At 39.2% G+C, this 27943-nt stretch overlaps 2 protein-coding genes across 2 annotated transcripts in view; both read left to right on the top strand.

The window, feature by feature from the left end:
• The window catches only part of DR1 (down-regulator of transcription 1), a 37144-nt gene extending 16462 nt beyond the window's left edge, over positions 1 to 20682 (top strand). Inside the window, exon 3 of the mRNA XM_003933295.4 lies at positions 257 to 20682. Within this exon, the coding sequence (XP_003933344.1) occupies positions 257 to 403 (147 nt within the window). The 3' untranslated portion in view covers positions 404 to 20682. The remainder of the gene's footprint in view (positions 1 to 256) is intronic.
• A 233-nt stretch (positions 20683 to 20915) lies between these two features.
• The window catches only part of FNBP1L (formin binding protein 1 like), a 129240-nt gene continuing 122212 nt past the window's right edge, over positions 20916 to 27943 (top strand). Inside the window, exon 1 of the mRNA XM_074381408.1 lies at positions 20916 to 27230. The gene's annotated coding sequence lies outside the window, so the exon portion shown is untranslated. The remainder of the gene's footprint in view (positions 27231 to 27943) is intronic.

Below are 27943 nucleotides of genomic sequence, written 5' to 3'. Positions count from 1 at the left end.
CTGACATGAAAGAGGACCGTTTATAAGAGACTCAAGTTTGAGAAATTTCTTAGACCTGTGTGGGGTTAGAAAAAAAGTAATCTGTAATTATATTTACCTGTAGAGTTTGTGGTCTCCAGATATGTGACAATTACATAGTAGTTTGAAAATATCCAAGTGTGATAATAATTGTCTGTAATACTGGCCTAATCTACATTTAACCAAAGTGTATATATTGCGAGTTTTTTTAAAACACTTCTTTTTTTTGGGTGTTTAGGCTAGACAGCAACAAGCAGAATTGGCCCAACAGGAATGGCTTCAAATGCAGCAAGCCGCCCAACAAGCACAGCTTGCTGCTGCCTCAGCCAGTGCATCTAATCAGGCAGGATCTTCTCAGGATGAAGATGATGATGATGATATCTGAAATTCACCAGCTGAGTTTCTATTTCTTCTATAAATGTTTTTCCTTGCACAACAAAAACAGTGAAAGAAATGCTTACCTGTAATTTTGTATGCATCTTGGTGGACTTGTCATTGGTATTCTAGGGATGTCTGCTATTGAGTTTCATCTCTTGTGTGCTATTCATGTAAAAACTGTCTCTTTGAACTATTGAAAATTTAAGGTTAAGTATAATATCAATTTTGAATTTTTAATGGTGTTTATGAAATTTTAGATAGCGAGTCCTTCATTTGATCAATAAACAGTGTTACAGAAAACTTCAAGTTTATAAAAATACAGTGAAATTTATACAAAGCTCTAAATCCGTATTTGCATTTCCTCTGCCCTTTTAACTAAACTAAAACTTAACGAATTTTAAATTATTAAGGGGGGGTGCTGTATGAATCAATAGACATTGAATCAGGTTGCTGAAAAGTGTTCAGTTCTGTAGTATCTGAATTTGTCTTTTAAAATGAGTACATATATAGGCAATAAATATATATGCTCAGATAAACTTGGTAGAAAAACTTCAAGACATTCAAAAACTACGAAGGAGTATGTTCAATAGTAGTTGTATAAATTTGGTGGTTATGTTTTTTTATTTTGTTTTTGTTTTGTGTAGAGGTAAAAACTATAGTTTTATTACAGCATAATTCATTTTGAGCTCCACTATGACATTTCAGAGACTGCCCAGTTTAGAAGTCTGTCATGATTTTTACTATTTCACTCCAATTCAGTAATCATTGATAGTATTACTTGCCTAGTCCATCCATACTCATATTATTCAAATATGTAGGTGGGACTTTTGAAACAATTGCTTTGGTTCCCTTGGTTTAACAGAGGTTCATGAATATTCAAACCTTTGCTGGGGGAAAGAAATGAAAGTTAATGAGAATGCTTGTTATGAGAGAGGGATTTTTAATTTAACTTGTAGTTATAGTTTACTTATTGTTTTTAGAATTACTTTTACATTTTCCTGACTAGATAGCCTAGAGTCCAGCGTTACCTTTTGAGATGACATTATTGTCTCCATAATTGAGTGATAGCTTTAAAAAAGGATTAATTTTGCTTAAGAAGTTATGTACTAACTGATCAGCCCTATATGAAATAACTGATCAGCCCTGTATGTAATATAAGTTGTGTTGTAACTGATCAGTCCTATATGAAACATCAATAATTTCTACCTGCTTGTTAAAAGACAGAAGCTTTAATTTGGTTCTAATAAATAAAGTATGGTAGTGATTATAGGAATCCAGGATGTTGAAGAAATGGCATAGTGTCTATATTTTGGAAATAGAAAGGAAGAGACACTTAAGATAGTATGAAGTAATTAAATTCCTATGTCAGTTGCCAAATCTTTTAAACTTATTATGTATTCACCAAGCCCAAAAATAGCTTGTGGCTACTAGGATTCCAATTTTAATTGGAGAGCTAAGTAAGTAAAGTTTTATAAGTATTAGGTTTCTTAATGATCATATTTTGCAGTTTTAATAAAAGGGAAATATTGTTATACATTTATTAAATATACTTCCCCCATGAAGTGAAAAGGTTAATTTTGCTGAATGTTTTAAGTTGAAGTTACTTCATGGATGTCATATCCATGAAGTGCGTTTGGATAAGATAGAAGAAATTGTTTTTTACAAAGTTTAAGTACCAAAGGTAGTCTAGTCTAGAACAATAAGAAGTTAATACATGTTGGCTTTTCTAATTTGTACTGTAACATCCTTATACTTTCTATTTTAAGTATATCTGTTTCTTAAGTAAACAACTTAGATATTTTCCATAACTTTTTTTTTCTGATGCAGAGTTCAGGTTAATTAATATTTTACTGCATCTGGTAATGTATTATACGTTTGAAGCCTAGTGACTTTTCATTTTGACATTCTTGTGATTTCATATGCTGTATTCTTCAAGCAATAAAATTGTGATGTGTTTTATAAATGGTTTTTATATTTAATGATCTATAGAGAGATTTCTATTACTACTATTTTTACTAGTTTCAAAAATCTTAGGCCCAAAAGGCATTTTGGTCATTTGGTATGTAGTACCTGCCTTTTGTTTTTGTTTACTGTTATTTCAAAAAATGTGGTTTTACTTGTGTTTTTGTAATTTACAGTCGTAAGATCGAGGCATAACAAAGCTACTTAGGCAATATTTTACTTTTAGTTTTTTTGTTTGTTTGTTTGTTTGTTTGCATAAAAGTCACTATTACATTTTGCCAGTTAGAATTTTTTAAATCTTTTCAAGAGAGAAACAAAATCGTTAGCGTTCTTGAGAAATAAAGTTATTGTTCTGTATATTTCCATCCCCTTGAATATATGTTATGTAGCTTTTCCAGCAAATTATCAGATTAATAAGTGTTGAAAAAGCATCAGTTTTTAAAGCTGCACATACCACACACACAGAACAGTGCACAAATAAAGGTTTTCACAGATTAGGCAAACTCATATCATCAGTCCTCAGATCAAAACACAGAGCATTCATTATGTATATCCCAGAAACCCTCCTCTTGCCCCATCTTAACACTTTTTTCTTGCTGAAAGTAACTACTATCCTGACTTCTAAAATCATAGATTAGTTTTGCCTGTTTTTTATTTTATGTAAATGCACTCATATATAGTACAGTCTTTTTTTCATTCATCATTTTTGTGAATATTTTAGTTTCTTGTTGCCACTATAACAAATTACCACAAACTTAGTGATGTAAAACAACACAGATTTATTCTTTTATAGTCCTGGAGATCAGAAGTCCAAAAATCAGTTTAATTAAGCCCAAATCAAAGTACCAGCTGTGTTGGTTCTTTCTTGAGGTTGTGAGGGAGAATGTTTTCTTGCCTTGGTTGGCTTCTAGTGACTGCCTATATTTACGGGCTTGTGACCCCTTTCTCTCTATGATCAATGCCAGCTTTTGTCATTATATCGTCTTCTCTTCTGTAGTCAGATCTTTCCCTGCCTCTACATTTAGGGCTCACTTGCATAAAGCGGGGATAATCCCCCTATCTCAAGATCCTTAATTTAATCATATCTACAAAATCTTTTTTGCCATTTAAGTGACATTTACAGGTTCCAGGGATTCAGACCCTGGCTATCTTTGGAGGCCGTTATTCAACCTACTAAAGTGAGATTCATCTTTATTGTTGCATGTATTTGTAGTTCATTCATTGTCGTTGCTGTATAGTCTTCCATTTATTTATCCATTTTTTATTATATCCAAAAGTATTATTCATTCTCCCATTGATAGTCATTTGAGGATTTTTCAGTTCTGAGCTATTATGAATAGTACTTTGGAGAACATCCTTATACATGTCTTTTGGTAAGTGTATACATTTCCGTTGAGTATAAACCTACGAATGGAATTGCTAGGTTGTTGTGTGTGTGTATTTTCAGCTCTAGCATTTACTGTCAAAGTTTTCCAAAATGACTGTAAGAAGACACCATTTTAATGTGTAGCATAATAATGAATTACCCTAATGAGATTAGTGGATTGAATTTCTCAAAATACCTAAATTGTACTAAATGAGTTATATTACAGCAGGTATGTTATTTAATTTCGTATAAGAGGAAAATAAGAGCAAAAGTAATTGCCCTTATTACTGACATATTAGTATTACATACTCATTAGATTATTGCTCCTTAGAAAAAATGCAAATTTTAAGTAATCATAAGTAGTATGTTGAATTAATATGTTGTGGGAAAATCTGTGATTTAATTTTTTAATTGAATTTTAAATTTTTGGTTATAACCTCATTAAAATGCATATTTTCTTATATAGGTTTCTAAATTATGTCTGTCCAACTCATCTATATCTAAATCGCCATCAGGAAGAATTATCCAGTCCAGATGGCATAGGCACTGCCCTCCACTATCTTCACTTGGATTTTCTTACTGCTGTTTTCTTCTTTTCCTCTGTCTCCAACAATTTGACCACAAGTCCTATCCCACCTCCTGTATTTTTTACCATGGCCCAGAATATGTTTTTCACCATGGCCCAGGTCATGGTTAGGATTGGCCAGGGTGAAGAGAACGATAACATAAAAGTAGCCTCCTTTCGCCTAAGGTGTTACCACTGGTTCTTATCCTATTTCCTCAAAATAAATGAGAAGAGAAAGTAAGGAATAAGAGGAAGAAACTTTTTTTTTTAAGAAACAGGATCTTACTATGTTTCTTAACATAGATTGCAGTGGCTAGATTCCAGCAGCTATTCACAGGCATAATCATAATGCACCATAGCCTCAAACTCCTGGGCTCAAGCAATCCAAAAGGAGGAAACTTTTAACTTATGATCAGTTTCCACCATAAATCAAGCAACTTAGAAAAACCTTAGAACAGGGTTTCTCAAACTAAGCATTATTAGTATTTTGGGTTGGTTAAGTCTTTGTTGTGGGAGCCTATCCTGTGCATTGTAGGATTTCTAGCAGCATAATTGGCTTATACCCACTCAGTGTCAGTAGCACCACTCCCCCACCCTACTTCCAATTGTGACAACCTAAAAATGTCTCCAGACCTTGCCAAATGTCCCTGGGTGTTGCGGGGATAGGAGGCAAAATTGCCCCTTGTTGAAAACTACCACTTTAGATGATCTAGGTTTTACTTTTAGGATAGGACACTTGAGGGAAAGGCTATAAAACTGAACCTCTGTTAGAATCAACACGCAGTGTCACTGGAAAAACACTAAAAGAAACAGGTGATTTGGAGAGAAGAGGCCCAGGATTAAAATGTATTTTCAAGAAAGTCAAATCTTACAGGAGGCTTCTTGACTTCTGCTGATCCCTTCATGCCATGGGACCTAGTGCAGCTATTATAAATCTCTCCACCTGCTTGTTGCTTTTCTACCTCATTGTTAGCCATACTCAGTTTGAAACAGATGAGCTATACTGTCTCATAACTAATGCATCTTTTAATACGCATTTTTTATTGTGGTTAAATATGCATATTGTAAAATTTACCTCTGTAACCAGTTTTAAGTGTTCAAATCTGTGGCATTAAGTGTATTCATACTATTGTGCAACCACCACCACCATCCAGCTACAGAATTCTTCATCTTCCCAAACCGAAATTCTGTATTCATTAAACAACTCCCCATTACCTCTTCTACTCCCCAGCCTCAACACCATTTTGCTTTCTGTCTCTATGAACTGACTACTCTAGATATCTAAATGGGTTCGTTCTTATTTCATTTACCATAATGTCTTCAAGGTTCATTCATGTTGTAGCATGTATCAGAATTTCTTTCCTCTTAAGGGCTGAATATGCCATTGTATGTATTTATCATATTTTGTTTATGGGTTGCTTTTGCTTTTTAGCTATTGTGAATAATGATCCTGTGAACATGAGTATACAAATAGCTGTTTGAATCCTAATAGGCTTGTTATTTTTGAGTGCACAGATCTGTATATTCACAATTGAGATAGGAACATCTTTATATACATATAAAGGTAAGTTATATTATAGTAAGTCCTCCATGTTGTTGAGAGGTTCTTGGAAACTGCAAATTTAAGGAAAATAACATATAGTGAAACCAATTTTACCATAGGTGAATTGATATAAATAAGAGTTAAGTTCCTATGGCATATTTCTGGTCACAAAAATATTACCAAATTTCTAATAAAGACCCAAAACACTTCAAACCTTAAAATTAATCTGAGCTATATATACATATAAAAATGATAAAAACAAGTAAGAATTGGCTGGGCATGGTGGCTCACACCTGTAATCTTAACACTAGGAGATCGAGGTGGGCAGATTGCTTGACCTCAGGAGTTCAGAACCTCCCTGAGTAACATGGTGAAACCCCATCTCTACAAAGAAAAAAAAAAAAATTAGTCACGGGTGGTGGCTTGCTCCTGTAGTCCCAGCTACTTGGGAGCCTGATGTGGGAGGATCCCTTGAGTCTGGGAGGTCAAGGCTGCAGTGAGCCATGATGATGCCGCTGCACTCCAGTACGGGCAACAGAGCAAAGTCCTATCTCAAAAAAACAAACAAAACCATATTATTCAGCCCCAATTGTTTATTGGGTTATTATTGATAGACCCTGCATTAAGCAATCACACAGTGCTGCAGTCAGCTGTAATGGTGCCACTGCATTCCAGCCTGGGTGGCAGAATGAGATCCTATCTCAAAAAAAAAAAAAAAAGTAAAAATTATTTACCCAATATTTGGTGAGTCAGTGAGTGACAGTGGTTGTAGTAGTAGCGGTGTTTGGAAAGTGAAAATTGTAAGGAGCACCTCCTACCACCATGCAGTTCAAAAACAAAAAATAAGAAATATGGTAGGCTGGCTGAGTGCTTTTATATTGCATCATGTATTGTGCATTTGTATGATTACCATATACTTTATAAATTTTTGATTTATAGTAATTTGTATTCATTGATTTTTCAACCTGCTTATTTCTGTTCAGTGTCTCAGGTAGCTGGAGCCTATCCCAGCAGCTCAGGGAGCAAGGTGGGAGCCAACCCTGGACAGGATGCCTTTTCATTGCAGGGTGCACTCACACACCACACACACCCATAATGAGACGATTTAGCTTTACCAGTTCACCTAACGTGCGTATTTGGGAATTGAGAAGAAACCAGAGTAAGCAGAGAAAACTCAATGCAGGTATGTGGAAGATGTGCAAAATTCACACAGACAGTGGTCCTGGTTGTAAATAGTCTTTTTTCATCAACATTTTAATGAAATGATGTTAGTTGAGGACCTGCTGTATGTGATATGAACAATGAAGGTCAACTCTTTTTGTAATAGTTTCTTACATATATTATTTCATTTGTTCATTTCCTCTGTGAGGGAAAGTACTGATAGTTCAGAGTCATAGACTGGTAACACAGGCATACCATAAAAAATAATAGACATATAGTATGCAATATTTTATTTTACTTAAGAAACTCCATATTTTATGTATAATATACTGAGTATGAAGAATAGTACATACTGTTTCCTTTTATGTTTCTTGCCTTTGTATATTTTATATAAATAGCATTGTCACCAACATAGAAGGTAGTAGAGGTGGAAGAGGAAGACTTGCTAGAATAAGTTTTTAATGTGAATGAGAGATTTTTAGTAGGAATTGGGAGTGGAAGGAGAGAGAAAGTATGTATACAGCAAAGGATGGAGACACTGTGCTTGTTGTTAAAGCATCTAAGGATCCTGCAATTACTGGGGGAAACATACCAGGCTCAAAATGGTCCGATTATGCAAATATCTTCTTCTAATAAGTGTTTCTTCTGTTGTGCCTATAAAAGATGCCATTAACTTCATATTTATGTCACTAATAAACTTCTGGAATCCATATAGTAGGTTATAGTAGTGTGGTTAAGCTTTAAGAACAATGATATTTATTTCTGAAAAACTTACTTGGTATATTACATAGAATAGAGTATGTTTTCTAAGCCTAATAGTGTTAGGTTTTCATATGCAGTTGCTTTATGCATATACTAGTAGACCTTACAAAATTTAGTCTGTCTTTATCATAAACATGTTGTAAGTGAGAAATTCAGATTCCAAGAAATTAAGTACAATTGGCCCTCTGTGTCTATGGATTCCACATCCATAGATTCGACCAACCATGGAAAGATGGATTGAAAACATTTGGAGGAAAAAAACAAAAAATAATAAGCCAACAATGAAATAATACAAATTTTAAAAAAACAATATTTACATATCATTTACATTATATTAGATAGTATAATCTAGAGACAATTTACAAGGTACTAAGTATCCTTGGATTTTGAATTTTGGTATCCTTGGGGTATCCTGGAGCTAATCCCTTGCCAGATACCAAGGGATGACTGTAATAACATCTAATAAGTGAAGGATTTGAACTCTAATACAAGTAATTCTGAGAACTATTTTTCTTCCACTGGAACATTTTTCCCCAAAAATACTCTGGAAATACTGGAACAAATACTGAAATGAATGACCTTTATTTGAAAGTCTTTTAAAAAATTATAAGCCTGCCTGAGGATAGCAAAATTGTGTGCTTTTGCAAGGTAATTGTAGAACTTACTCTAAGGAAGCAGAGGTAATGTCTAGTACTATTTTCAGCTCCCTTTTTTTGTCCACTGTCATCTAAATGATTCACTCAGTGTGATGCAGAATATGAGAAGAAGTTATAAAGTTGTTTTGTTGTGTAGGCTTTATATAGGACTTTTCTTTTGGTCAAAATACTAAAGAAAGCTTATAGAAAAAGTGGCCTGGTGTCAAGTTTTTAGTTTCATCCTTACTCAAATGTTGCTGAATTTTAGAATCTTTGGAGTAAACTTGCTCCTAAAAACAAGGCCATCCCCCTTTAGTATAGTGATGAATATAAATAAAATAAAACCAAGGCCAAATTGCATTTTTAAAATTGCAAGGTCCCTGTTTTCCAAATCCTAGTAACAAACTTACTGTTGTACAAATAGGAATAAGATCTAGTAGCTGCTTTAGCAATGGACATGGCAAATCAATCAATCAATCAATCTAGTAGTTATGGCTTATTATTTAGGATTTAAGTGAACCATAGCTACTAGAAATGAAGTTGAGGTTCATGTTCTTAATTTGAAATTAAGGATCATGATCTCATTGGTACTGATGAGTCAGCAGCTATCAGTATATAAGGGTAACCCTTGGAGAAAGAACTAGTTTAGGAATTATTTTACACAGAATTCTAGTCATGCTGCCTTAGAGGTTAGGCAACTACAATCCTTACTTTGTAGCTTTATTGGTTCTCATCTGAATCTTGCGGTAGTCTCCTAACTTGCCTTGTTGCCAGTCCTTCCTTGCCCCAGTTTATCTTTCACATTGCCACAAGTGTTATTTTTCTGAAATACGGAAGCGAATATGAGGCTTCTCTGCTCCTTGGTGATCATAGTATAAAGTCCAGACTGTTAAGTATTACGCAAAAAGTATGTTTCACAGCATACCTCAACGTTCTTTTCTACAATCTCTTAATTGTACTGAAATCTGGGCTAAATAATGGTATCACTTTTACTACCTTTGTACATGCTTCCTCCCAACTCTGGAATAACCTTTTCCCATCTTTACCTGGCAAAGTTCAAACCATATCTCAGGACCCAGCTTAAATTTTAGCTCCTATGTGAAGTTTTCTCTGATGCTTTTATGTGTAGTCACCCGTATGTGTGGTAAATATTTCTATTTTTGAATCCTTCCTAGCATATGGTAATTTATTTGTTCACAAATCTATTCCTATTATAGTGGGAGCTTCTAGAGGACAGGGACCATATCATTATCATCTCAGCATCCTAGCAACTGACAACAGTAAAGGTTTTTCCACTTGAATTTACAAGTATCTGCTTGTGGCTAGCCTTTAGTTCACCTGATATTCCATATCATTTGCTGCTAGAACTGCTATACAGTACATGATAGGAACTTGGTAAATATTTGATGGTGATAATGGAGAAGAAAAAAAAAATAGATTTCATGTGCTGTGTTTAAGAAGAAAGGTCTAGACCAGGCATGGTGGCTCACATTTGTAATCCCAGTGCTTTGGGAGGCTGAGACACGAGGATCACTTGAGCCCAGGAGTTTGTGGCTGTAGTGAGCTATGATTGTACCACACTGTAACCTGGATAACAGAGTGCGATCCTGTCCCCCCCCCCCAAAAAAAAAGGTGCATGAATAAGCCATTTAAGAAAAACTCAGGAATACAGTATTTCAATAGTGAAAAGATTGAAATTATCAGAAGATAATTCAACCTTTTCAGCATAGCATACTCTGGTTCTAGAAATACAAGATAGCAAAATGTTTTCCATGTGGTTAGCCAGAAAAACAGAAATACCTTAAGATATTTCAAGCAAAAGTGACTTAATATAGGGATTAGGTAATAAAATTATAAGAAGAATTAGAGGAGCAAAAGAGGTAAGGGAGGCAGCATTGCCCAGCGGTGAGTAACTATGAGAACTCCTTTAGTCATCCCAAAACTTGTAGTCCTGCCAGAGCCTTTTTTTTTTTTTTGAGACAGGGTCTCACTCTGCTACCCAGACAGAAGTGCAGTGGCCTGATCATAGCTCAGTGCAGCCTCTTTTTCCCCAGTAGCTGGGACTGCAGTTGTATGCCACCATGCCCAGCTAGTTTTTTTTTAAGTAGAGATGGGCTCTCACTATGTTGCCCAGGCTGGTCAGGAAGACCTGGGCTCAAGCGATCCATCTTGGCTTCCCAAATTGCTGGGATTATAGGCATGACCCACCATGCAGACAGAGCCTTTCACTGCATAAGAAATCACTTTGGCCAGGCATAGTGGCTTATGCCTATAATCCCAGTGCTTTGGAGGACCAAGGCAGATGGACTGCTTGAGCCCAGGAGTTTGAGACCAGCCTGAGCAACATGGCGAAACCTCATCTCTACAAAAAAAATACAAAAAGTAGTTGGTGTCATGGCATGTACCTTTAGTGCAAGCTATTTGGGAGGCTGAGGTGGGAGAATCACTTGAGCCCAAGAGATTGAGGCTTCAGTAAGCTGAGCTCATGCCATGCACTCCATCCTGGGTAACAGAGCAAGACCCTGTCTCAAAACAACCCTCAAAATTTAGCAGCTTAAAACAACAATCATCTACAATTCTGATAACTGAATGAGCTCAGCTGAGCAGTTCTTCATATGATATATGATTTAATTAATCTGAGGGATAAATTAAAAGGTCCAAGATGGCTAACTTGTATGGCTGTTAGCTGGCACTATCAGGTGGGATCTCAGCTGGGGAGGTTAGTTGCAGCACCCTGATTCTCCTCCATGTGGCTTGAGCTTTTTTTAACTTGATGGGATTCTAAGAATGACCGTCTCAAGAGTGTTCCCGGGGGAAGGAAGTAGAAACTGCTAGTCCTCCTAAGTACTGGGCTCAGAAGTCCCAGAACAGTTACTCCCTCACATTCCATTAGTCAGAGCAATTGCAGGGCTAGTCCAGATTCAAAGGGAGAAGATATAAGCATATAGAATGGGGATGTTGGAAACCATCTTTAGAGAGTAACTACAACACCTGTCTGCACAGGTACTTCCCTGCTCTGAAATGCTCTTTTCCTGGCAGACCTTCATTCATACTGCAAGATGCAGCTTATAATTTACTACCCATGTGGAGCTTTTCCCTGTCATCTCCAGTTTATAGTCAGTTAGACAAAACTAAATGATGAAATTGTTAGAATGAGAGTGTCCAGGGAAAGTAACCATGTTGTCACCAGCTCTTCAGTAACTGCAACAGTGAAAGTATTTGCAATTGAACTTGTAAGTGTCTGCTTCTGGTCAGTACTAATTTCACCTAGAGTGCCATACCATCTGTACTAGAGTTTCAACATGAGGCCTAAAACACAGAAGATAGTGAAAATTCAGTGGGGATAATGGAAAAGGAGAAAAAAAAATGTATTTCAAATACTCTGTTTAGGAAGAAAGGACCATATATGAAACACTTAATTAAAAATTTCGGGAAAATTGCTATTTTAGTCTTGGAAGGTTGAAACTTATCTGGAAAAATAATTTTTCCAGCATAACACATTTTCTGATTCTAGGAATGCCAGATAAGATATTATGCCATATAATTAATAAGAAAAATGGAAGAGCCTGGCGCGGTGGCTCAAGCCTGTAATCCTAGCACTTTGGGAGGCCGAGACGGGTGGATCACGAGGTCAAGAGATCGAGACCATCCCGGTCAACATAGTGAAACCCCGTCTCTACTAAAAATACAAAAAATTAGCTGGGCATGGTGGCACGTGCCTGTAATCCCAGCCACTCAGGAGGCTGAGGCAGGAGAATTGCCTGAACCCAGGAGGCGGAGGTTGCGGTGAGCCGAGATCGCGCCATTGCACTCCAGCCTGGGTAACAAGAGCGAAACTCCGTCTCAAAAAAAAAAGAAAAAAATGGAAGTTACCTGAGGTATTTTAAGTAAGGAGAGATTTAATAGACAAAATTAGATGATGAAGTCGTTAGAACGGCTGGTGGAGCAAAAAGAGGTGGTGTTGCTCAGAAATGAGGAAGTATAGGAAGCTACTTCTTCCTCCGGAGCCAGCAGTCATCTGCAGAATTTGACTCATACAACGACCCATACTACACATGACTTTCAGAGTTGTGCTCCTCTGTGCCCCATGCAGCCAGTGCTGCCACTATAAGGATCCAATGTCTAGCTGCTACCCAGGTTCTACAGGAGCCTACTCTTATGACAGTTGGGTATCATACTCTGCTGGGTCCTGAGCCAGAAGATTGTTTCCATGTTGTTTAGCTTTTCAATCTCTTGAAAATGCCTACAGTTGACAGAACCCTCACAGGATCCCTTTGAGGTGGTGAAAATGGCTGAATAGAAGCCTTCACCAATTATCCTTCCCACAGGAACACCAAATTGAGCAACTATCCACATGAAAAAAGCACCTTCATAAGAACCAAAAATCAGGTCAGTGGTCACAATACCTGGCTTTACCTTTTTATTATTGAAAGGAACTTAAGAGGGTAGGAAAGACAAAGGGTTCCCTTCTGGCCCATGGTGTGTCTAGAAATGTCATCTGGGAGCTAGGGCCTGGAATGGTAGCCTCAGGACTCCTGGTGTCCTATCCTACTGTGGCTGACCAGACAAAGTCCTCTTTATTCTTTCCTCTCAAGCAGAAGGAAGGAGTCTCCCAGAGCTGTGTTGCCTTGGGTTAGAGCAGGGGTCGTGCAAGTATTCTTCTGGCTACTCAACTGGCGTCTTACTGGGTTGCATGCCCCTGAAGTTCACTGGCTCCAGGCCCAGTACAGCCTGAGAATTTGCCCGAGAATTGCACCCCTTGTGGCCTAGACTGAATTGCCAACCCCTCCCCTATCCCGTGTCAGCATCACGTGACGTGGAGAGAGAATCTGTGAGCTACGCAGGGGAGAGTACAGAGATTATGGGACTTTGCATTGGAATTGCACAGTCAGGTCACAGCAGAAAGTAACGCCAGGCAGAATTCAGCCAGTGCCCACAGAGGGAGCATTTAGATGAACCCTACTCTGAGGGGAATTGCCCATCCCAGTGGTTGGAACCTGTGTTCTGGCAAGCCTTACCACTGCAAGCTACAGAGCTCTGGGGTTTAAAAAAAAACTTGAAAGTCAGTTTAGGCCACAGGGACTGCAGTTGCCGGGCAAGTCCTCATGCTATACTGGACTTGGAGCCTGTAGACTTGGGGATATGCAACCCAGTGAGACACCAGCTGGGCAGCAAAGGAAATGCTTGCACCATCTCTCCCCCAACCCAAGGCGTTGCAGCTCTAGGAAAGGCTCTTTTCTTCCACTTGAGAGTAGAGAAAAGAATAGAGAGGACTTGGTCTTGCAACCTGGATACCACCTCAGCCACAGAATGGGACACAGCAGATTCCTGAGGTCCTCATTTTAAGCCCTAGCTCCCAGATGACATTTCTAGACACACCATGGACCAGAAAGAAACCCTCTGCTTCGAAGGGAGGGGCCCAGTACTAGCAGGATTCATCACCTGCTGACTAAGAAGCCTTTGGGCTGTGAAAAATAAGCAGTGGTACCCAGGCAATGTTCACCATAGGCCTCGAATGAGACTCGGAGACATGCTGACCTTAGATGTGAGCCAGCACATTCTCTGCTGTGGTAGCTACAGGGAAGAATTCCTGCTTGAGAAAAGGAGGTGGGGGAATAAAGAGGACTTTGCCTTGCAGCTTTAGATACCAGCTTGGCCAGAGTTGGGTAGAGCACCAAGCAGGCTCTTGGGATCCCCGATTCCAGGCCTTGGCTTGTGAATGGCATTTCTGGACCTGCCCTGGATCAGAGAGGAGTCCACTGCCCTAAAGAGAGGGTCCCAGGCCTGGTAGCATTCACCCCAAGTTGACTGAAGAGGCTTTAGATTTTGAATGAACATTGGAGGTAGCCAGGTGGTATTTACTGTGGGCCTGGGGCAGTAGTGGCCATGGAAAGAGACTCCTCTGCTTGTAGAAAGAGGAGGGAAGAGTGAGAAGGACTTTGTCTTATGGGTTTGATGCCAGTTCAGCTGCAGTAGCATAGAACACCAGGTAGATTCCTAAGGTTTCAAAATCGAGGCCTTGGTTCTCAGGTGGCATCTCTGGACCTGCCCAGGACTTGGGGTGGGATTGTGGAGAGAGAACTTATTGCCCTGAAGGGAAGGATGCAGGCCTGACTTTGCTATCTGCTGACTGTAAGGCCCTAGGACCTTGAGCAAACAGGTGGTAGCTAGGCGGTGTTTATCATGGGCCATGGGCAAGGACCAATGCTGTGTTGGCTGCAGGTCTGACCTAGGACAGTCTCAGTGGTGGTAGTCACAGAGGTGCTTGTGTCACCCCTCCCCCAGGTCCACGCAGCTCAGCATAGAGAGAGACCACATTGGTTTGGGAAAAACTGAAGGAAGAGAACAAGAGTCTGCCTGGTAATCCAGGTAATTCTTCTAGAACTTATCTAAGACCACCATGTTATTGGGCTTAGAGTGCCCCTTAATGCAAATATGGCTGCCGTAACTAAAGACTTAGATCACAGCACCTAAGTTTCTTCAAATACCTGGAAAGCCTTCTCAAGAAGAAAGTCTGAAAGCTAGGGTCTGAAATCAGGGTACAAACTAAGTCAAAACTGTGAAGACTACAATAAACTCTCGAATGCCCAAACACTGACAAATAACCACAAGCATCAAGACCCTCCAAGAAAACATGGCCTCACCAAACAAACTAAATAAAGCAGCAGTGACCAGTCACAGAGAGACAGAGATACTGTAATCTTTCAGACAGTTCAAAATAGCTATGTTGAGGAAACTTAACAAAATTTAAGATAACACAGAGAAACAATTCATAATTCTATCAGATAAAGAGGTTGAAATAAAAAGCAAGCAGAAATTCTGAAGTTGAAAGATGTGATTGACATATTGAAGAGTGTATCAGAGTCTTAACAGAAGAATTTATCAAGCAAAAGAATTAGTAAGCTTGAAGACAAGCTATGCCGAGAGGAGACAAAAGGAGGCAATAAGAAAAAATGAAGCACACCTGAAAGATCTAGATTAGCCCTCAAAAGGACAAATTTAAGAATTATTAGCTTTGACTACCTCAAGACATTTAAAAATGAAACTCTCAATGGTCAGAGATAAAAGTAAGAATCCTAAAAGCAGCAAGAGAAAAGAAATATTAATAACACAGAGAGCAGCTCCAATATGTCTCCAGCAGGCTTTTTAGTGTAAACCTAACAGTCCAGGAGAGAGTGACATGACGTATTTAAAGTGCTGAAGGAAAAAAAAAAAAAGTTTTAGCTGTGCTGGAAACTAGGAACACACAGATGCAAATTACACACCTCAATTCGGTAAATATTTGTTTATTATCTGTCCACTAGGTACGGGGTCTACCAAGGTGAATTAAGGCCAGATTTCTTTCTGTGAGGTCCTCATAATCCAGAAAGAAAGACTGATAAGCAAATGATTATAAGATTGTGATAAGTACATTGATAAATCAAAAATATAACCACAAGAAAAAAAAATGGTAAATTTTTAAAATTTAGGTGACAAGAAACTTGGAGGTTACTTACAATTACCCAAGAAGACACTTCTTGTTTCAACATGGCTGAATAGGAAAAGCTTCAGTCTACAGCTCCCAGTGAGATGAACGCAGAAGCGGGTGATTTCTGCATTTCCAACTGAGGTACTTGGTTCATCTCACTGGGACTGATTGCACAGCAGGTAGCCCACAGAGGGCGAACCGAAGCAGGGTGGGGTGTTGCCTCACCCAGGAAGCTCAAGGTGTCAGAGGATTTCTCTCCCATAGCCAAGGGAAGCTGTGAGAGACTGTACCAGGAAGAATGGCACATTCCGGCCCAGATACTGCACTTTTCCCACGGTCTTTGCAACCGGCAGACCAGGAGATTCCTTCAGCATTTGCTACACTGTTCTGAATCATTGACATATTTGTATCTTATTTAATTCAACCTTGAGGACAGGAACTATGTCTTGATGATCTTTGAGGCTTCTGTTCCTATCACAGTACCCAAAGTATCATAGATGTTGTAAATAGTAGTTGAAAGAATCAACATAAAATAGATAAAGGGGCTGATATATTTCTCCATAAATAATTTTCAGGAAACACATTTAGGAATTGTAGCAAATATTAGTTGCCTACCCAACAGCCATTCTCCTTTCTCTTTTGTTATCAAAACCCAGGTTTTGTTGTAACAATGTACCCTATGGCATGATTCTTAATAGACTTAAGTTAGTCATGGCATCCCCCTTCTTTTTCAATGATCCATGTGGGCTTGGCATGATAAGTCACAGAGGGAAGATGCTGAGGCTTCAGGGAGATATCTTCTTCCCTGATAGGAGTCACCTTCTCCCTTTTACTCCCTGCTATGTTTACTGTTTTGTAAGGGATATGAAGCATGGAACTGGAGGAGCCATCCTGTGTCAGCCTGAAATAATCAAAAGGATCAAAAATCCTGTTTTAGGCAGCATAGCAAGACCCCATCTCTACAAAAAATTTTAAAACTTAGCCAGGTATGTTAGCACATTCCTGTACTCCTACCTACTTGGGAGGTTGAGGTGGGAGGATCACTTGATCCCAGGAAGCTGAGGCTACAGTGAGTTGTGATCACACCACTGTACTCTCACCTGGGCAACAGAGTGAGACCCTGTCCCCCCCAAAAATAAATAAAATTTAAAAATCCTTTTAAGAGTTTATTCACCAACATGGACAACATAGCAAGACCCTGTCTCTACCAAAAAAAAAAAAAAGCCAGATATGGTGGCATGCACCTGTAGTCCCAGCTACTGGGGAGGCTGAGGTGGGAAGATCGCTTGAGCCCGGAAGGTCAAGGCTGCAATGAATCATGATTGCACCACTGCACACTAGCCTGGGTGACAGAGTAAGACTGTCTTAGAACAACAACAACAACAAACCACCAAGAGTTTATTCAAGGAAAAAGCTGGAAATGGCCATCTGGGAAACAGACTCCAAAGAAATGGGATCAGTGTTAGGAAGTTTAAAGTTAAGGTCTTGTTTATAAATGCAGAAAACAAAGAAATTTAGTCAGATTATAACATGTTCACTGCTAAGCTGGTTTATGAATTATAACAGTTCGATTAATCAGTTACATTTTGTTTTCTTTTCCTTACAGCTTATTTTACTTCTTAATAGCTTGTCATCTCCTTTCCAATATAGACATTGTGAGAGTGATTAAGCCTATTTTATATATTTATTGTGGTTTTATTCATAATTGTGAGAAACTGGAAACAGCACAATGTCCTTCAACAGGAAATGTTACTGGTAAGCACAGGAAAGAAGCAGAAAAGCCCAGGAAAAGACAGGGGCAGGACAAAGGAACTGGGGAGCTTGAGAGAACTGTTCTGTATCTTGAGTGTTGTGACAGTTCTATGTTTCTGTGTATTTCCTAAAACTAGAATTGTACACCTAAAGAGCAAACTTCTTTGTTTATAAATTGTGACATTTTTAACAAAGTTAAAAAAACTTAATGTTTTCTTAAGTATGAGGAAATAAACTACTAATACAAACAACGTAAAACAACATCAGGTCAGATCAGCCATCAAACTTTAAACATGGAGAAATAATCCAGTTTATCTACTATTGAATATGGAATGAAAGCAATATAAGTTGCTCTGTCATTCCACTGTATTATTATTTGATACCTTCTCAGAAACCATAAAACATAGCAACTTTGATTTGTAAACTAGCAATACTCTTACCAGCTATCAAAGTAATCAAGAGTCCTGTGATAGTGGAATATTTTATTAATACAGAATATGGAATGTGAATGTGCTTTGAGAAAGATAAGTGAGACAATTGGGTTCTTGTATTAGTTGCAGGGAAATACTCTGGCTCCAGTTCTTTAAAACTACACCGAGAGCTGCCAAGATTGAGTAGAAGAGATAAAAACCAATCTGGAGTAAAAGAAAGATTGTCACATGCTAGTGTCTAACACATAAGCATAATTCTAAAAATAATGCATACAAAATTCATTTACCTTATTAGAATTATCTTGTAGGCCACTGATAATTTTTCATCATCATATTGTAAACAGTAGACACCTTTACTATTTTCAGAGTGTCACTGAATCCTCTGCAAGGTGTGTCATCCACACTGCCAGTTAGATTCTGTAGTTGCTATAACCTGGATAATCTTTGAGTATAATGACCTATAAAATGAATTGGGAGGGCCATCTGTGGGTCTGCTTTTAAACAGGTGCTATCCTACCCTCTTCTTTCTGAAAGTCCCTTCCATAGAGGATCAGTGTGTACCATTCGTTCAATCAGCTTCTTCCAAAGCATTCATTCTGAGATCACTTGCCACTATTCTTTACATACCAGTGCTGCTACACACAGAGACCTGGCATCCAGGTATGAAAGAATGTTTTCTGCTATGTGATGTAAGCTTTGCTCCGTTAAAGTGGTAAAGTCCTGCTGCAACATGGGCTTCAGGTACAAGTTAATATGTCCATGCTGATAGTGACAAATTTGTGAAATAAGATGTTCCAAGTAGCCTTAGTTGGTTGGGTCTTTAATCTGGAGTCTATTAATTCACTCAGAGTTTTAAAAAAAATGGTAGAACAGCCATTGTCTTAAATTGATACATTGCCTCTAGGCTAAATTTTAGTTATCCTTTGTCATTCCAAACATTTCTCAATTTCTCTTTAACTGTCTGAGGTTGAGAAGTAGTTGCCTCTTTCAATTCTACAAGTAGGTCCTCAAAGTGGTGAACTCTTTATTCCCTTCATTACTTACAAAATGGTCAGTTCTTTTTCTCAGCTCATCTCTTTCTTGTAATAGCTTGCCAAATGCAGCCAATAGCAAATAAAACACAACGTTCTGTTTTCCAGCCTTCCCCCTAAGCTACAGATGTATTTCGTACATGACCTGTCTTCCAAGTTACTGTAGATAACAATTTTACTAAAAGTTTCATTACTGCATAGCATGGATTGCTATCTGAAACTCTGAAAATAATTTCCTTGCTACCTGCTGTCTCTCTTATATATTTTATGTTCTTGTTACGGCAGCAACCCACTTTGGATAACTATGTCTACCTTAAGTGACAATGACCTAGATTTTGCTGTAGTAACAACCCTAAATTCTCAGTAGTTCGAAACAATAAAGATTTGTTTGTTCCCTATTGCTATGGTCTGAATATATCCCCGAAAATTTATTGTTGAAACTTAATTGCCAATGTGATAATATTAAGAAGTGGAGGCTGGCTGGTTCAAAGGTAATCAGTTATCTCAATGTTTGCAGTCAGTTACAGATAGAACTCCTTGTTCTACCTTGTCCTCCCTTCTCACTACTGCAGTTGACTGGTCTTGAAAAACAACAACAACAACAACAACAACAACAATGTGGAGGCTTTTAGGAGTGATTAAGCTGTGAGGGTAGAGCCCTCATGAATAGGATTAGTGACCTTACGAAACAGGTGCAGGGAGCTGTTCACCCCTTCTGCCATAGGACAGTGCATTAAGAGACACCATCTATGAAGTAGAGAGCAAGCATTCAACAGAAAAAATCTGCTGGTGCCTTGATCTTGGACTTTCCAGCCTCCAGACCTGTGAGAAATACCTTTCTATTATTTTTAAATTACCCAGTCTCAGGTATTCTGTTGTAGCAGCCCAAATAGACTAAGGCACTTAAGCAACTTGTCTTCACAGTGTGGAGCAGAGCCTGCCAACTACCCCAAGTAGACATGTAGTCTACATCACAGGTGCACTGTAAGATACCTTACAAAAAGCAGTTTGGTTTTTCCTCTTGTAAGAAGTAGCTGAGGTTGATAAAAACAGAACTTTTGAAAAAGAAGGATGAAGAACTCAGTTCTGCTCTGGAGAAAATGGAAAATCAGTCTGAAAACAATGATATCGATGAAGTTATCATTCCCACAGCTCCCTTATACAAACAGATCCTGAATCTGTATGCAGAGGAAAATGCTATTGAAGACACTATCTTTTACTTGGGAGAAGCTTTGAGGAGGGGAGTGATAGACCTGGATGTCTTCCTGAAGCATGTACGTCTTCTGTCCCGTAAACAGTTCCAGCTGAGGGCATTAATGCAAAAAGCAAGAAAGACTGCCGATCTCAGTGACCTCTACTGACTTCTCCGATACCAGCTGGAGGTTGAGCTCTTCTTACTTTCTTCTCTTCCTTTCTCTTATCAGTAGGTGCCCAGAATAAGTTATTGCAGTTTATCATTCAAGTGTAAAATATTTTGAATCAATAATATATTTTATGTTTTCTTCGGTAAAGACTGGCTTTTATTAATGCACTTTCTATCCTCTGTAAACTTTTTGTGCTGAATGTCGGGACTGCTAAATAAAATTTGTTGCATTAAAAAAAAAAAAAAAGGCCGGGCGCGGTGGCTCAAGCCTGTAATCCCAGCACTTTGGGAGGCTGAGGCGGGTGGATCGCGCGGTCAAGAGATCGAGACCATCCTGGTCAACATGGTGAAACCCTGTCTCTACTAAAAATACTAAAAATTAGCTGGGCATAGTGGCGTGTGCCTGTAATCCCAGCTACTCAGGAGGCTGAGGCAGGAGAATTGCCTGAACCCAGGAGGCGGAGGTTGTGGTGAGCCGAGATCGCGCCATTGCACTCCAGCCTGGGCAACAAGAGCGAAACTCTGTCTCAAAAAAAAAAAAAAAAAAAAAAAGAGACACATTGCAAGAGGAAAAACCAAACTGCTTTTTCTCTCTACTGACACAATTAACACAGAACACTTCTGTGACCAGATATATGGTGTGATTTCCACACACATCAGTCAGTTCTGCAGTTGAAACCAGCTGGATGTCCTTTAATGAAATTCAATTCTGATACTATCTACCTGGAGATAGGGTCAGATTCCACAGGTTAAGGGCTCAGTCCCACAAGACTGCTTCCACTTCAGGTACCAATCACAAGTAGTGGGATGTTACCAGTACTTCTGACCAACTGGCTATAAATCATGGCTCCCACTACCACCTTGAAAAAGCTGCATGTTTTGAGAATGGCTTAAGGGCTGGGATAAATTTGTCCCACATCATGCTGGGTAGTGTGGTACTGCTGTCTAAGCTAAGTTGCTGAAGTCTAGCTAGCTTCTTACCTTGTTCTTGTGTGGTCCTGGCTGTCTGGGTAGGTGTCCTGAGTGGACTCAGTGTTTCTCTGGGTTTTGTGTAAGATGACTGGCTTTGACATGGTGTTCAGGGGACTGGTAACATAATGAATCCTTCTCTCTCTTTTTTTAAAATTTTTGATGGAGTGTCACTCTGTCACCCAGGCAGGAGTACAGTGGCACAATCTCGGCTCACTGCAACCTCTGCCTCCTGGGTTCAAGCAATTCTCCTGCCTCAGCGTCCCAAGAAGCTAGGATTACAACCACCCACCACGCCTGTCTAATTTTTGTGTTTTTATTAGAGATGGGGTTTCACCATGTTGGCCAGGCTGGTCTCAAACTCCTGACCTCAGGTGATCCGCCTGCCTCAGCCTCCCAAAGTGCTGGGATTACAGGCATGAGCTACTGCACCCAGCCTGAATCCTTCTCTCTTATGTGAACTGGCCTGAGGCTCCAGTTTTGTACCCTTTTGTAATAATAATTCTATACAAAATATTTTTTCCAATATTTAGACCTTTATGAACAGAGGAAACAAATAGCTTTCATAATGTTGGATTATAGACTTATTTTTGTTACAGAGAAGTATAATACGGTAGTCAATTAAAGATTCAAGCATAAAATATATTTGGATAATGTACTATGGGAGAAGTGGGATGAGAATATGACTTCAAGGAGAAAAAGGAATAATCTAAAATTACTTTGTTTCAGAAGAGCTTATTTATGTACTTTTAAAATGGATGATGGTTATTTTAGTTAAGGGGCTGTCAGCTACTGAAGCAGATAAACCATCAAATATCAATGGCTTAAGTAGAAATTTACGTCATGTAAAAATCTAATGGCTACTAGGCAGTGGGTGTTAATGGGAGATTGGAAGGCAGTGGTTGGAGGAAATGGTCTTTACTTAATGTAGTCAATCAACATGTAGCTGGTAGAAGCGGAAAGAGAGAGAGCAGCATACAGATCGTGCATTGGCAGTTTTTATGGGCCAGACCAGGAAGTAACGTAAGCCACTTTCACTCACATTCTGTTGACCTGAATTCATTCTACACAGCCACACCTAATTTCAAGGGATGCTTTTTATCCACAAAGAAGAGAAAGTGGGATTGGTAAACAGCTAGTTGATCTGTAATTCTAGAGTGGAGATAAAATTGCTAAAATATTTAGATTTATTTTTTGTACAATAGAAAGAGCAAATTCACAGGTCTACTTTTAATGTCGGCATCTAAACCGCAAAGGAAAATATCTTTTGTGAAGACAGTCCATTGAGATTTGGGTTTGAAACATCTTTAGTTGGAGCAAGCAGGGATTCACAGTCTGACAGATTTTTCTAGTTTATAATTTGTATGTTGCAAGGTTGTTTATGCATAAGCTTCATTCAGCTCATCGGACTTCAGAAGAAAAAAGAGTTTCAGTTTTGGTGAGTCCAAGTCAGAAAAATGGAAGAAAAATTTAGAAACATTTGTTGGTGTAACTATAAATAGCTTAAAAGAAAAATGTTTTCTTTACTCTAGGAAAAAAAGAATCATCAATGTTTCAAACAAAAAGTTGTCGTTAAAAAACAATTTCCGATTTTCATCAGTTCAGTCTCATGTAGTAACTATTGTTCCATTTGATGATACATTAGCAATTTTATGAGTCCACTTTTGTTCTGTTAGTGTTCTGAAATTGTTTTACCCCATCTAATGATTAAATCTTGATTTCCTTTAGAAATTTTTTTTGAAGGATGAGTTTGCTGTTAAAAAAAAAAGAAAAAATTTTAAATAGAGATAAGGTCTTGCTATGTTGCTCAGGCTGGTCTTTAACTCCTGGTCTCAAGTGATCATTCTGCCTTGGTCTCCTAAAGTGCTGGGACTACAGACATGATTCAGTCTTAAAGTCATCAGAAACATGTATTCAAGATTATGTGTTGTAATCTTTTCCATGAATTTCCTTAAAGACACAAAATTTTAAGATTTATAAAGGGAGAGAACAAGACAGGCAGATCACCTGAGGTCAGGAGTTTGAGACTAGCCTGGCCAAATGGCAAAACCCTGTCTCTATTAAAAATACAAAAAATTGGCCGGGCGCGGTGGCTCAAGCCTGTAATCCAGCACTTTGGGAGGCCGAGGCGGGTGGATCACGAGGTTGAGAGATCGAGACCCTCCTGGTCAACGTGGTGAAACCCCGTCTCTACTAAAAATACAAAAAATTAGCTGGGTATGGTGGCGCGTGCCTGTAATCCCAGCTACTCAGGAGGCTGAGGCAGGAGAATTGCTTGAACCCAGGAGGCGGAGGTTGCGGTGAGCCGAGATCGCGCCATTGCACTCCAGCCTGGGTAACAAGAGTGACACTCTGTCTCAAAAAAAATAAATAAATAAAATACAAAAAATTAGCTGGATGTGGTGGCGCGCACCTGTAGTCCCAGCTACTCAGGAGGCTGAGGCATGAGAATCACTTGAGCCTGGGAGGCAGAGGTTGTAGTGAGCCAAGATCACCCCACTGCACTCCAGCCTGGGTGACAGGAAAGATTTATAAAGAGCTTCAGAAAACAAGAGCATAAGGATAAAACCACAGATGCTTAATTGTGGACAATAAGACTTAAAATGACCATGATTAAAGATGCAGTTGACAAGGAAATTTGGTCCTTTTTGTGGTCTACGACAACTTTACACAATATCCATACTTATGACTGATAACACATATCAGGACATACCAGATTTTTAAGAATCACATATAATTTTGGGACACATACTAACACATGTATACAAAAATGACTCAAAATTTAAGGCTAAACATTGCTACCAATTGCCAACTCCCAATCAGAATATGCTTAAATCTACCTGTGACCTAGAAGCCCCCACTTTGAGTTGTCCCATCCTTCCAGATCAAGCCAATTTAAATCTTACATGTACTGATAGATGTTTTGTGCCAAATGGTTTGGCTTTATCTCTACCCAAAATCTCATCTTGAATTTTAATCCCCATACTCCCTATGTGTCAAGGGCAGGACCAGGTGGAGGTAATTGGATCATGGAGGCAGTTTCCTACATGCAGTTTTCATGATAGTGAATGAGTCTCATGAGATCTAATGGTTTTATAAGTGTCTGTCATTTCCTCTGCTGCCAGTCACTACAACCTGCCACCCTTTGAAGAAGGTCCTTGCTTCTCTTTCACCTTCCACCATGATTGAAAATGTCCTGAGGCCTCCCCAGCCATGCAGAACTGTGAGTCAATTAAACCTCTTCTATTTATAAATTAATTGCCCAGTCTCAGGTATTTCTTCATAGCAGTATGAGAACAAACTAATACAGTAAATTGATGCTGAGGTAGTGGGGCACTGCTGTAAGGATATCCAAAACTGTGGAAGTGACTTTGGAACTGGGTAATGGGCAGAGGTTGGAACAGTTTGGAGGGCTCAGAAGAAGACAGGAAAATGTGCAAAAGTTTGGAACTTCCTAGAAACTTGTTGAATGGCCTTCACCAAAATGCTGATAGTACTATGGACAATGAAGTCCAGGCTGAGTTGGTTTCAGATGGAGATGAGGAACTTTTTGGGAACTAGAATAAAGGTGACTTTTGCTTTCACAGAAACTGGCAGCCTTTTACCCCTTCCCTAGAGATCTGTGGAACTTTGAACTTAAGAGAGATGATTTAGGTAGGCATCCCCAAACTACGCCCGCCAGACGCATGCGGCCCCCTGAGGCCATTTATCCGACCCCCCCCCCCCAACCGCCGCACTTCAGGAAGGGGCACCTCTTTCATTGGTGGTAGTGAGAGGAGCACAGTATGTGGCAGCCCTCCAACGGTCTGAGGGACAGTGAACTGGCCCCCTGTGTAAAAAGTTTGGGGATGCCTGATTTAGGGTATCTGGAAGAAGGAATTTCTAAGCAGCAAAGTATTCAAGAAGTGAACTGGCTTTTTCTGAAAGCATACAGTTATATGTGTTCACAAAGAAATGATCTGAAATTGGAGCTTATGTTTAAAAGGGAAGCAGAGCACAAAAGTTCTGAAAACTTGAAGCCTGACCATGTAGTAGAAAAGAAAAACCCATTTTCTGGGGAGAAATTCAAGCCACTGGCTGCAGAAATCTGCATAAGTAAAGATAAACTGCATAGTAATAGCCAAGACAATGGGGAAAGTGTCTCCAGGGCATTTCAGAATTCTTCCTGGCAGCCCCTCTCATCACAGGCCTGGAAGCCTATGAGGGAAAAATAGTTTGGTGGGCTGGGCCTAGGGCCCCGCTGCTCTGTACAGCCTCGGGACATGGCATCCTGTGTGCCAGCTGCTCCAACTCCAATCATGGCTAAGAGTAGCCAAGGTACAGCTCAAATCATTGCTTCAGAGGGTGCAATTCCCAAGCCTTGGCAGCTTCCATGTGGTGTTGGGCATGCAGTTGTGCAGAAGACAAGAGTTGAGCTTTGAGAGTCTCTGCTTAGTTTTCAGCCTGGATGTTCAGGCAGAAGTCTGCTCCAGGAGCAGAGCCTGCATGGAGAACCTTGAGTAAGGCAATGCAGAGGGGAAATATGGAATTGGAGCCCCTACTCTGTTCCCACTGGGGCACCGCCTAGTGAAGCTGTGAGAAAAGGGCCATTGTCCTCCAGAACCCCAGAATGGTAGATCCACCAACAGCTTGCACTGTGTACATGGAAAAGCCTCAGGAACTCAACAGCAACATGTGAACACAGTGACAGGGGCTGTACCCTGCAGAGCCACTGGGGCAGAGCTGCCCAAAGCCTTGGGAGAACACCTCTTGCATCAGTGTGCCCTGGATGTAAGACACGGAGTAATAGGTGATTATTTTGAAGCTTTAATATTTAATAATTGCTGCCCTCTTGGGTTTTGAACTTGCATGGGACCTATAGCCCTTTGTTTTAGCCAGTTTCTCTTATTGGAATGGGAGCATTTATGTAATGCCTATATCCCCATTGTATCTTGGAAGTAACTAACTTGCTTCTGATTTTACCTTCCCGGTAGCTGAAACTACAGATGCATGCCAGCACAACTATTATTATTATTATTATTATTTTGGTATTTTTGTAGAGACAGGGTTTTGCCACATTGGCCAGGCTAGTCTCATTAAGGACTATTGGGTTAGACTTTTAAAGGCCTCTTAATGCTAAGAAGTGAACCCAAGGATTCACCATTAGACTGTGCCTATAATAACTGTACATTTGGTGGAATGCCTCTGTTCTCAAGATCCTGGCCTCAAATGATCTGCCCACCTCAGCTTCCCAAAGTGCTGGGATTACAGGCATGAGCCACCAGACCCAGCTACATCAGCATGCTTTTAATATTAATGTTCAAATTTTAGAAAAACTTATATATAATTCCCTTCTAATTTTAGCCAACTTGATCACACATAAAATTTCTTTCCCAAGATTAGTCTTCCACAAACCTTCTGCAACTTACTTACACCTTCAGTTTGGTCCTATACTGCCTTTTTATATTGGTATTCCACCTTAGGACAAAAATTTACTTTTGTTTCCTTCCTATTATTTTGACTATGCCAAGTTCCCCCTTATGCAAAAGAAACAATTACTCTTTTCAATTTTCTTTACCAAAAACACATCTTTCTTACTTTTTTTTTAGACAGGGTCCCTTTCTTTGTCACTTAGGCTGGAATGCAGTGGCACAATCATGGTGAAGCAGGAAAGACCATGAAACAAACCTCTCAAACACCGAACTGGGAAGGAAGTGGTGATTTATTTGATCAAGAACTGTGGTGACATAGATGCCTAACAGCCAAGCTCTCCAACAAAGAAAATCCTTGCCCTTTTAAAGGCCTATAACTCTAGAAATTACATGTGAAAGACTCTTGATCCATGAAGTAGGTGTGGAATACATGACTTAATTGGGGGGGGGGGTGGGCATTGATCATGGTTAAGTAAAAACAGTGCTTTCCAGAAAGATTCCTCCATACCATATTCTCGATCTACAGATGGGATTGTGGTTAGCAGTAGGAGTCTTATCCTTAACCTGGCTGGCAGCGCCAACCAGTCCCTCCTCTGGCTGACTTCGAACTTCTTCTTTTGAGATGCAGTGTAGAAGGCTGAAGAGGATTAAGGGTCTCCTTCCTCAATGGCTTATTGTAGCCTCGACCTCATGGGCTCAAGCAATCCTCCTGCATCAGCCTCCTGAGGAGCTGAGAATATAGATGTGCATCACTGCACCTGACTAATAAATACAAATTATACAAATTATAAAAATGCTATGTTGCCCATGTTGTCTCAAACTCCTGAACTCAACCAATTCTTCTGTCCCAGCCTCCCAAAGTACTAAGATTACAGATGTGAGCCACTATCTGGCCCACATCTTACTTTCTTTATGTACTCTGTATATAGAATTGTTTTTCTTATATCTTGTGGTTTTAATTATATACATACTAACTACAATTTTAACTCTTAGCAACCCTAATATCTAGTGAAAAACCTAGGAAGTGAGTAATTTTAAACTTATATACCAGTATTTATAGATGAAGCCCATTTCATAATTTTTAGAAAGATATTCATTTTTTTGTTTATTAACAGATTGAAGTGTATT

This window comes from Saimiri boliviensis, chromosome 11 (genome assembly GCF_048565385.1).
Source record: "Saimiri boliviensis isolate mSaiBol1 chromosome 11, mSaiBol1.pri, whole genome shotgun sequence".
NCBI lineage: Eukaryota > Metazoa > Chordata > Mammalia > Primates > Cebidae > Saimiri > Saimiri boliviensis.
Note: the sequence above shows the minus strand (reverse complement) of the source record. Positions and strands in the feature narration are given on the sequence as shown.